Raw genomic sequence first — 12269 nt, forward strand, 5'->3', positions numbered from 1 at the left:
GGCATTAAACACTCAGGGAGTTGAATTCTAAATATTCCAATATATGCTGTTTGCTGAATCACAGAATCCAGTCTGTAGGGGACAATTAAATCTAATTAAAAAAGAAAAAGAGGTTGGAATTTTGTAACTGTTTCTCATTGGGTCAGTGTCTCTGAAAGCAAAAGCTTTGTCATGCCTACTAGGTAACTAGCACTTTTACAAAGGAAGATAAGTGGCATTTTTTCTTTTGTGATCAGCATAGTTTAAACAAGCCCACACACATTACATATCAGAAAATTCAGAGATCCAACCGTTCCTCAGCAAAAGTTTGGATTTATGTAAATTATGTTTCATGAACCACAAATGTTTTTGTTTTTAAAGAATGTATATCAATGTGTATGAAATTTACTACTGGCATATTATTTACAGTATTTTGACTATTGCATGTTTAAATTATATTTAAAAAAATGTGCATTACGTGTTTCAGCAGGGACAGCAGAACTTGCACAGTGGACACTCTCAGCAGACGTCACTGCCCAGCCAGGCAGCGGGTTCACTAGCTGCTCCACTGTACAACACAATGGTGATCTCACAGCCATCTGCTGCTAACATGGTTCAAATGCCAGCCAACAGGCAACAGACTAACCAGGGGGCTGCTGTTACCACATTTTCCCAAGACAGACAAATCAGGTCAGAAAATCCTTTTTGTATAGGATAAAACTTATTTATTTTCTTTACTTTCTTATATTCTTATTTTCTTTATTTTATTTACTTTCTTGTGTGCTTTATTTTCTGTTGAAAAGTCTTTTCACTTCACCTTTTGTTTTTTTTACCTTACATTTTTTTGTTATCAGTATTTGTCAGTCATTGAGATTAGGTCCATATGAATGCACTGAATGAGAAAGCACTTGTTATTCATTCAGCAGAAAGCAGGAAAATCCCTTTCTATATAGCTTTCACTGTTAACGGAGGGTTTATTTTCCCCCCTGCAAACATGGAGTTGTACTTTAAAAATATTTTGTGCATGAAAATTCTAAATTGAACCCCCTATTCACCAGAATGGCATCTCCTGTCAACTCAAAAAAGTTAAGAGGTAGACGGGTAAATGGAGCTTTTGCTGGCTAGGGGCAGAAATTTTGCTAGTCTAGGTGCGATTCCAACATTACAGCTTTATGCCCTCCGCCAAAAGAGGCCGCATATCCTGTGTACCTCCTAGCTTTCTTTAGGGTAGACAGGAATTTATACTAATAGTTACAAATGCCAGCTTGTATTGGAGGGACATTGGACCATAGAGACCAGATCTGTGTATCTGGATATCCTAGGTAGTATATCCAGTGTAAGGAATCCAATAGGAAACCTATTTTTATGGTGATTTTTTTATTGAAAATAAATATGGGGTAACATTGTGAAAAAATAATGTATCCTAATATTGCTTTTGCATATTATACTAGTCTTAAGACGTGTGTATATTAGGGGCTGATGGTATGACTTTATTACTTATTAATTATGTAAAGTAAGTGCTTCTGTCTTACAGACCTTTGTTTTTAAGTCTGAAGTTTGTCAACCAAGAAATGTGAAGGTTACCAGTGCTTTCCTTCCTTCTGACACAGCAGCTACAAATCACAAGGAAGTGAAAAGGCCTGTTCTGTATTCTTGCTTAGAGTCAATGATTCAGAAAGTTTTAGAACCAAAGGTTCAGCAGGACAGCCAGGAATGTAGAATTTTCAGAAGATCAGCAGTTGCTTTCTCCATGTTTATCTAGTGACCAGTTAAGTTTTATCCATTTTATTATTGTTTTGATGTTAAATTGTTAATAGTTCATTTTAATGTCTTGCAGGTTTTCTCAAGCTCAACAAATCGTGACTAAACTGGTGACCACGCCGATGGCTTGTGGAGCAGTTATGGTTCCCAGCACCATGTTTATGGGCCCAGTGGTAACTGCCTACCCAACATTTGCCACCCAGCAGCAACAACCACAGACTATTTCTATTACTCCTCAACAGCAAAACCAACAAGACCAACAGCAGCAGCTCCCATCTGTTCAGCAGCAAGCTCAAGCACAACTTGGACAGCAGCCACAGCAGTTCTTGCAGGTAGTGATCCTAGTGGCATTTATTTGTGGTAAACCAGAATATATAGACTTTCAAACACTTGAGGTGGAACTAAAGCCAATTTGTACGCGCCTGTCCCAGTTCTGTCATGAGTGCCGCCATGCCCTGCAACTCCAGGGGAAGCTGGGATGTGTCAGGTATCATCCTGTCATCTTTGACAGAAGAAGAAAATGATCAGATGGGTAACAATGCATTTTGCTGAAGGGAGATCACCTGTCCCTATCTGCAAAAAAAAACGTGCCTGGTGGCCAGTGTTTGAAGTAGATCTTTACTTAGAGAACAGTAATCAAATTATTTTATTTTCCTTTCCCAGATGAGCTGCAAAACCAGACTGTACTCGGAGATCCAACCCCATAGCTTTCCAGTTATTCACTCACTGTGTAAAATGATTTTAGTGAAAGCTGAACTGATTTAAAGTGCAATTTCATCTTAGAAAATAAAACTGTGTGAGCAGGCAGGCAGATCTATTATGTCTTTTCAGCAGTAAGAGCTTTATTAGCTGCCTGTTTGCAAGCCTTGCAATGTACAGTAATTTGTAGGAGTTAATTTATCTTGGTTCAGCTAATCAAGACTGATCCCAAACCCCCAAATAATACAGGGCAATGGGTGCATCAGTGAGGGAGCTTGCAGATATCTCATAGCTGGAGGTTAGATTTTGAAGCCTAAAAATACCATTATGAAATCCTTAACATACAAAAATAATGCAGCTGTGTATTAAAAACTCAAGGTACATTCAAGTGTTTGCTATCTTTGTGCATGTGTATTGTATTGAAGAATATGACTGTATGCACTTTACAAGAAAACGTTAGCTCCATTCATGATATATATCTGTTCTTGACCCCTTTAGGAAAGAAAAGTGTCCAATGTGTATTTGTATATTGAAGTAATTTCTCTTTTTTTCTTTGTGAAGTGGGAAAGGGGAGGTGGGGAGTTCTTCTTTTATAGTTCAGCAGGTATTACAATACTGTTCTTATGTCTCACCAGGCATCCAGGTTGGTTCATGGAAACCAGTCAGCTCAGCTCATCCTCTCCTCTTTCCCCGTACAACAAAGCACTTTTGCCCAGTCACACCAGCAGCAGTTAAGTCGGCATAGGACGGACAGTATGAGCGATCCCTCCAAAGTGCAGCAGTTGTAACCCTGACGTGTGATGGACTTGTTTATTTATGACATGATGGATGGACTGGGTTGGCAGTACTGAAAACTGATAATCACTACCAATGCAGCACAATGAATGTTTGGTACGAGGCAGCAGAGCAGATTGAGCACCTGTCTGCAGTATTTAACCGTTGTGTGTTGATACAGTCTTGGCATTTTATCTATTGCACATCAGTGTGTCAGAGCAGATTTTATTTTTGTGGATTTCTTTGGTCATGGAGGTGCCTGCATTCTCCCACCCACTTGATATACCAATCCAGTATCTAAAAGCTGCTTTTGGATATCTGTTTTTAAATATTCTTGCTAACAATTTTTAGTGGCCTTTTAAAGAAAACATATAAGAAGAGTCTATGTTAGAGTTTTTTTATGAGAGTACACATATTTTGGAAGAATATACAATATTATATTTACTATTTTCCTTGATCCTAAATTCCTAACTAACTACTGATTATTCAGCTCCACTTTTCTATTGCACAACACTATATGATTGATACATAAGCGCATTTACCAAAGCATTCTGTGTACACTTTATGTCCATACCTTTGTTGGATGTAACCTGAAGATGGAGAAATATATGACTTGTGTAGTTTGTCACTACCGTATTTAGTATTACCGCTGGCTATTTGTGATCACTAACAATGACTTTACTATTTCTCTCTTGGTAGCACATTTATTTACATCTGTCTATATTACTTCATTTGCCTTGGTCACTTTGTCTTTTTACACATTTAGGTTCAGGTTGCTCTGAGCACACTCTTTTTTTGACAAAAGGCATTTAGCTTCAGTTTTAGGAAGGACTTTTATAAAATCTATGCTTTGAGATGAATAGCAAGTAAATAGTCCTAATAGTTTCTGTTTATTATATAGTATAGGACAAAGATTGATGTGATGGGAATTTCTTCATAATCCTAATCACAAATATCACAAATAATGGAAAAAGAACATTTCCCAGTCTGGTGGAATGTTACTGTTTGTGAGATGAGAACGGTTCAAAGCGGAGACGGAATTCCATCACTTGTCTGTGAAATTGGATTCCTGTGGTTTGTGGTGCATTATTTTATCTTAGCAGAATAATATATGACCATCATACACCCCAAGTATAACTAATATATGATCTTCATACAACCCTAAGTATAACATGTCCTACCTAACTGATGGGAAGACCTGGGGCATATTCTTTCATAAAGCTTGTTGTGGTGCATGCATGTACCTCTACCTTGCTTGTATGTTTCAAAAGAGACTAGGAATGTTCTATGTCTACATCAGACCTTACATCATTGGTTCACCAGCAGGATTTTTTTTTTATTTTACTTTAACTAATTTTCTCTTTTAATAATACATCAGCTCCCCAAGTCCATCTGAGTTTCTATCACATCTAGGCTTTTATTTAAATTTTTGCAGAAATCACCACATTGAACTGTAATAGACAATAAACCCTAGTACTTATTTTTTGTTGTTGATATTGGGTTTCCAAATTGGAAATACAGGTAACCTTCTTTCACTGAAAGTCGAAGGGATTTCTCAGCTTTGCCAAACATCAAGGCAGCACGAAAAATGAGCTTTTATACTTCATTATCGCTGCGTTACTGAAAGCTGTAGAGTTGAATATAGATTTCACCATGCTCTGAGCACTTTTTAGATTTGCATTTGTTTTTAGATGGATAATAGATAGGTATCCTATTTAATAACCATCTCCTCCCCAAGCATGCTCATGTGAATTATTTTGTCAGTGTCCCATAGCATATTCAACCTATATACAGCTTCCTTTACACATGGATAATGTGATGTAAATGGATGTGATTTTTTCCAAACAGGAGAATGGGAAAATCTCAGCCAACATTTACACAAGTGTCTTTTGCTCACATGTTGTCAAGTAAAATTTACAGAAATTCAGCTGCAAGTAACCACTTCTATATATGGGCCATCTGAGACTTGTGTACAATCACTGTATTGTTAATGACAGTTGTTACCTCAATTTTGAATCTAATGTAATGTACCACATTTCCTCCAATATCCTTAGTGCACATGTGAGATATGTGTGAAAAGTGCAGCAATTTATTAGAGTAAGGTCACTGTCCACAGCCTTGTACATCTTATTAGGTAACCCTTCACAGCCTGATACCTCTTTTGGCTGTTATCACTGGTAGCCTAAATGCAATGTATAGTCTTTTAAGTAGTTAAGTAGTTTTAAAACATCAAATTGATACCAATCATCTTAAAAATGTGTTGATATTTGCAGGACATTGATTCCATGTTCATTTTGTAATTGTGCATTTATAAGTAGACATAACTGCATTCTAGATCTACATATTCTACAGATTTGCAGTAACAGTGATGTTGCTGTTCTTCACATTCCTACAATGTAAGGCAAGGGGTTGAGCGACTCATAGAATACAAAGCACCAGTGAGGATAATGTATTAATGGTTAATACGCCTGTCCTGAGAATATGGAGGCTGTCAATAGCCAAAAAGATCATTGGTGTCACTTAAACTGACCTGAGAGGCACAAACTGCTCATTGATCAATGATCCCCGGAACCCCTGTTGAGAAACACGGCCCTATAGTATAGTGACATCACCCTCTTGTACTTCAGATCCTGAACACTAATTGTATCTGTGGCACAGCTCTTTTGGGTTGCTTCCTATTGGTCTGGCTATAGTATAGTGACATCACCCTCTTGTACTTCAGATCCTGAACACTAATTGTATCTGTGGCACAGCTCTTTTGGGTTGCTTCCTATTGGTCTGGTCATCATTTCATCCATGACTCATCCATCCTTCCCACCGCTCCTCTTCTTCTGCCTCTCTTTGCAGTTCTCTTCATTGGCTTCCATTTCACTAAATAATCAAATTTAAGCTCCTGTGCTTTGCCTTCAAATCCCTACACAGTTCTTTTCCCACTTAACTTTCTGACCTGGTAAAAAAATATACTCCCCTAGCCGCTCTCTTCGCTCATCCAATGACCTACTACTGACTTCCTCACTCATAACCTCATCACACGCATTGCTCCAAAACTTTTGTAAAACGATGCCAACTCTCCGGATTTCTCTTTCTCCTTCCATTAGACTTGCTCCCACTTTCTGCTCATTTGCAACCCCTATTTAATGTACAGGTCACATCTTTAGTCCAACCTAACATGACCATACCTTCACCTGGGACAGCTGGATTTAGTGGCCTTTTTTGTTACAAAGTTTAACTTGTTGGTTTATTTAGAAGGGTGGTGTTGATCAGCCCTGCACTATTATTAGATAGTATTGAGGACTTTCCACTACTCCTCAGTACATACAGTGCCTTGTTATAGTTTACAGGTTTATGATGAAAATAGAAATATGTAGAATTTAGAGTTACAGATTTTTGGTAATAGAAATATGAAGAATTCAGATTTTTCCATAGAATAGAATTGACAGTGCACATCATAAGTATAAGCTCAAAGTAAGGAAAAGTAAGGAATCTGCCCACAGCAACCAATCAGCTGCTACCTTTCATTAATTAAGAAGCTGTTATAATAAGTCAACACTCCTACTTTCCCTTTCTTCTATTCAGGTCCAAAATTCAGTCCCAGGAACATTTTATAATCCGTGATTTGTAGGTACTTGCTATGATCTGAGAACATGTTTGGGCTCCCTTTGATTTAATACATTATAATAGCTGTCATCTCACAGACATTTTGGTATCAGATTTAGTGAATGCTGTCACATAACATACGATTTGTGCCAGTATGGCTCCATTCTGTGTCCCAACAGCTAAAAGGCAAACATTGAATAAAAGATGCAGAAAATGCACAAATACCACTTTCCCATAGTAATCCTATGGCACATTTCTTAACAGATCTGGGACTTTCATGTTTTAGGACTGTTCAAAGAGAGTGAATAATGTTATACCTGACTGAAGGAGAGCAGGTTTGTGAATTAAAGGAGTGAATGAATTTTTAATGAGTGAATTTTAAAATTGCAGTTTTCTTTGGGGTCCATAGCAAGTGTCCTAAATCATGGAAATCCATTCAGCGACTGATAGGATTGTCGAAGGCAGTTTTATGTTAAAATGTATTTTATGTATTGTGTTTGCATTAAAAAAAAAAAAAAAAAAAACTTGGAAGCATTCCTTATGATGTATTCCATACTCATGGATAAATTGTTACTTTCTAGTGTTTAGTTTTGTTCTTTTTTTCAGCTACCCTAAATCATTCTGGTATTTTTTCACTTAGCACCATCACATAGGTTATTAGTTTTAAGCCAGCTTGTAACCCAGCGAGTTTTAGAAATGCAGTCATACTAGGAAACCACACAACACAGATGGCCACTTGTGGAGGAGTGGATTCTGTAGGGTGTGAAGGTGAAAAGTCATTTATATGAAATGCTCTGGTATTTCAAATTGACCAGCATACAGGTTCATTCAGACTGGAAATGATTTCATCTTTCTCTCCCCGCATAGTTAATAGGACCCTGATATCATTAAAATAAAAACCATCCCTCTTCCATAGTTTAGATTACTTTTGTTATCACACTTTTCAATGTAAAAATTCTACAGTTTCAAAGTTTATTATTTCAGAAGGCAACAGAGAATTAGAATAGGGTGTAGTAAATTCATACAGCATGTACCATGGGCGACTTTAGTTGGGAGTTGGTGAACTTTGAGGAATGTGGTTCACCTTAAAGTAAACAAGTCAGAAACCTGCACGATTCAATTTGAGCCGGAGGTGAAAACCTGCACAGACAGGTTTTGTAGTTTGATAATTGTATGTCATATGAAAGCCCAACTGAACCCTTCCTATTCCTGTAATTCAAAAAAAAATGAGGGGTTGTAACTTTTTTTTTTGTTTCTTCCCTTCTGTTACAGTATGTGCTGCAACAAGGGTTCCAATGTCTTCCGCTGCCAGCAAATAAGAAAGTCAGACTGCTGCTAGGAGTATTTTACCCCTTGCTGCAGCATTTAGCAGTGTTATAATGTGGGAGCTTCAGGAAAAGTCAAGGCTGCAGCAAGTAAAGCTGGGGTACACACATGCAATAATTGTCATTGGAAAGGATCTTTCACAATCCTTTCCAATGACAATGACTGCATGATGTATGAACGAGTGCGCCATTCTGCTCTGGAGAGGGTAGGGGGGCAAATGATGGAGCCGCACCCCACTCTCTCCCTCTCCATTTGCATTACGATCGTTTGTTGTTCATCGTCGGTGGTCCGCCAGGACAGTCGTTTGGACGATGGACAACTAGCGCTGTACAAAAGCAAGATTCTCATCCGATATCAGCCCTGAGCCGATTATTGGATGAGAACCATTGCATGTGTGTACATAGCTTAAAACTCTACCCAGAATCAATTTTATTTTGGATTAGGTTAATGTTGGTTCTATTGTTAATTTATCAGCCTTTCATGTCCATAGTTAGAAAAGTTCACCTTTTAAATGATCATATTGTGTCACATAGAATGTGTATGAAAAGTCCCATGCAGCATGTCTGCTGTTATTTATATGGATCCAGCTGTAGTCCTTCATATTTAATAAATATTACACGTGTTCTGATACAGCCCATGAAATCTGCTGCAGTGATATTTTAATGTGTAGCGCACATAAGCAGATCAGCTGCCAAATTTACCTTAACTGTTCCATCTGTTCATTATTTTATTAAGTAATCAATCATTAAAAATTCCAGAAGCACATGTTTACAAGATTCTGTTCTTCCTATCATTTTTCCTGGCTGGACAGTGAAAAGTTCTACTCGAATGTTAATACACGAGATACAACTTGTGTAGTTTAGATCAATATTTACCAACATATCTGACCAATCCACTACTGAACTGAACTGATCTGAAAAATCTATTTCTTACAATTGATGGGCTGTTGAATTATCTAACAATCTGATCATTTTATTGAAGGAAAATCAATGGGAAGTAAAAGTCAGCCCTGTACCCTAAGAATTTAAAGTACAACTGATTTTTTTTTTTTATTGGTCTTCAATGAAGTTTTTTTTTATCTGGCAGATATGTTGTCTTTATGTACAGTTGATAGTGGGATATTTGCTTAGTCTTGGCTGACCAGATATTTTTGTGGTAAATGATTGCTATAAAGTACACCTCTTTAGAAATATCTTCCTGACCCAGGACAGGTATGAAGATAAGGAAGTCTGACCTTCATTGGCTACATCCATGTTCCAGATCTGCAGCTTAGATGTATTAAAGGCAAACAAAGCCACCACAAGTATTTTTCTCCTTGCATGAATACTTAATATCCCCAAACTAATAGATATCAGGTATTTATCTTAGCAAGATTAGCAAGATCTGCTGGTGTCTCTGTGTTTACTGCTGGTAGATTGGCAAATCACCACTAGAAGGGGGAATCTGAGCTGCACAAAGAACAACTTCAGTATCTCCTTTTTCAGGAGGAATTTAACATGCTTGCAACTACATAGGTCAGTGAAGGTTTGTAAAGTTCACTCCTGATTCTTTAAGGTTTTACAAATACTTGAATGGTGGGAAGTTTACCCACAAGTTTAAACTTGTGGGTCACAAGTTTACTTTAAGAAAAGCTTTAAGTAATTTCCAGGACATCCAAATGCCATCTAATGTCCATGGTCTGCTTATTAAAAAACATTTTTTTCCATCATTCTCCATAATCTAAAACCATCCTATGTATGAACATTGGTTCATTATAATGTTTTCTGTTCATTTAAATGAAGTGTTTACAACTTATACTGAGAGCTGAAGAACCAGAAAAATGACCACCTGCTAGACATTAAAAGCTGGGATCCTGACTATCTTAACATCCCCATTCTAGCAGTCATGGGCCTATAGCAGCATTTTATATTTTTTATGTTTTATAAAGTTTATTGGGGTACATGTGTTACTGGCAGCATCACTCTGAGTTTGTTCTTTTTAATAAATGTATGAGTCAGTCCAATAAAAAATTGGCTTTAGTTCAGTTTTGGATACATGCTGATGGTTCAGTAACTAGCTGATTTCATATTTCTGTTTAGCTTTTTCCACTGGCTTTGCCCTATTACAAGAGTGCTCTAAGTTTTAATTGCCCTATGGATTACAGGGAGATTGGGACTTCTTCAAGAAAGATTCCACTAATATGAGTTATATGAAGGTGGAAATCGCAGTGTATGAACTAAACATCAAAATTTCATGGGCTGACTCTTGAAAGTAGAAACAAACATGGTAATTATGAATGTTTTTTTTTTCTTTTTTCTTTTTTTTAGCACATTGTCATTTGCTTGCTATGTTTCAATGGAAGATGTTCTATGGCTGGCATCCATTTCTATCTGCATTATAGTAGAGATTTGTGGCCTGTGACTTGTATAGGTATATTATGTGAGTAGTAGCAATAATGCTGTGTAAAACCCTTTGTACATACCCCATGCAAAGAAGTGGGAAATGGCCACATACATGCTACATGCTGTTTCAGTATATTGTCCATCTAATACATTCTGGGTACGTCTGAAGCAGCTCCAAAAACTGCAGTGGTCAGGATGCAGAACCAAAGAAATTGCTTAAGGAAGCCCAATCATTGTCACATACGTCCACATTGTAACTATATTTCACTTTTGTTGTTTATACAGGAGATGTATGTTGTCAACTGTTTTTCCCCTAGAAAATTAAATGTTTTACTTTTGTAAAAAAATAGTGTTTTTTTATATTGTAGTTATTTTGTTGCATTTTTGCAGGGGTTTAAGATCAGTTCATGCAGGGCCATAATTTCTATTTATTTTGGATTTATTACTGAGTTTGTATGTGCTAAAGAAACTAACATAATATTAGACCCCCAACCCGATTTAAGTAAAAAATGGCAAACAGGTAAAGCCTAAAGGCCAACATTTGTAATGAGGTGATGTTAAGTAAATATATACTTTTTAAAAAATATCCACCCTTTGCAAAGAATATGCAATTACATGATTAGATGAGTGAAGTCAGCACAACTTCACCATATTCTGCAAATTAAGAGAAATTCTTACACATGAGCGGCCCCAACTCCTTAATATATCAAGCCAGTGTTCCCCCCAGCCCCTTTTAGCTGGGTGCTCCATCCGGTACTTTTCAGTGACCACCCGGCTGTGTTTGGGTGATTACAGAAGAGTTAGGTCAGAATACAGGGGCTGCCACCTGCCTACAATTTCTTTCCACCCGGCTTAAAAACATTTCTGGGTTCAGCACTGCAGCCTTTACGTGTCAAAGTAAAAAGGGCCTATTCAGTTTTCCCATCCAATGTAGTTCGCTAATGAAGCCTATTTAGACAACAAAATTCGCTATAATTCCTTACATTGCACTGCTTCAGTTTTTCATACATAGGTGAGTCTTCCATAAAGACCATTTCTAGTATGTCTTCATTTACCTGTAGATATTGTACCAGTGGTTCCAGGATAACCTCTCGCCCTGAGCTGTGCTGGATATATTGCCAAGTAAGGTTTCCCTTCTATAACTCACTAACTTTCCATGGCTGATCACTGCATTACAGTGGTCAGACAAGTATAGAAAGAATGCGAATACCAAGGTGACGATCTTTCATCAGCTCAATGTATATTCTTCAAATAGCTGCATGCTGTATAGCAGGTTGAGCCCAATCTCAATGTTGGGCTTTCGATATCCTTTACATCAGGGGTAGGAAAACGTTTGGAGTCCTGCCCTAATGGCCCCGCCCACCACCAGGGAACGCCCCCTGAAGTGAAATCACTCTTCTCTGTATGCATTGCGGAGGAGAGGGATTTACCTTCAGGGCGCTTTCCCTATTTACTATATTTTACGGTATATCAACTCCAGCTGCTGTAAATAGGGGAGCAACAGCAAGAAGGCAGCACCGGAGCACTGGTTCCGGTAGTTCCTAATGCCCCCTGGCCAATGCGGCGAGCAACCCGCCGCTCCGGAGCCGTGGGTTGCCGGCCGGCATTAGGCTAGAACGAACTACCAGCTGGGCCGAATCTGGCCTAAAGGACGAGTTTGCCAACCCCAGCTTTACATGAACTTGATTTGTCTCGTGTCTACTCTTCTCTGTTTTCTACATTTATCAAGGTAACCAATAGTTACCTAGACAC

General features: G+C 37.9%; 1 protein-coding gene across 1 annotated transcript in view; it reads left to right on the forward strand.

Annotated features, from left to right (window-relative positions):
• The window catches only part of CLOCK (clock circadian regulator), a gene marked incomplete at its 5' end in the record, with an annotated part of 20489 nt that extends 14591 nt beyond the window's left edge, over positions 1-5898 (forward strand). Inside the window, 3 exon segments of the mRNA XM_072406226.1 lie at positions 467-669; positions 1817-2072; positions 3075-5898. Of these exon segments, the coding sequence (XP_072262327.1) occupies positions 467-669; positions 1817-2072; positions 3075-3227 (612 nt within the window).
• Between the last annotated feature and the right edge of the window lie 6371 nt (positions 5899-12269).

This window comes from Pyxicephalus adspersus, chromosome 3, assembly GCF_032062135.1.
Source record: "Pyxicephalus adspersus chromosome 3, UCB_Pads_2.0, whole genome shotgun sequence".
Lineage (NCBI taxonomy): Eukaryota > Metazoa > Chordata > Amphibia > Anura > Pyxicephalidae > Pyxicephalus > Pyxicephalus adspersus.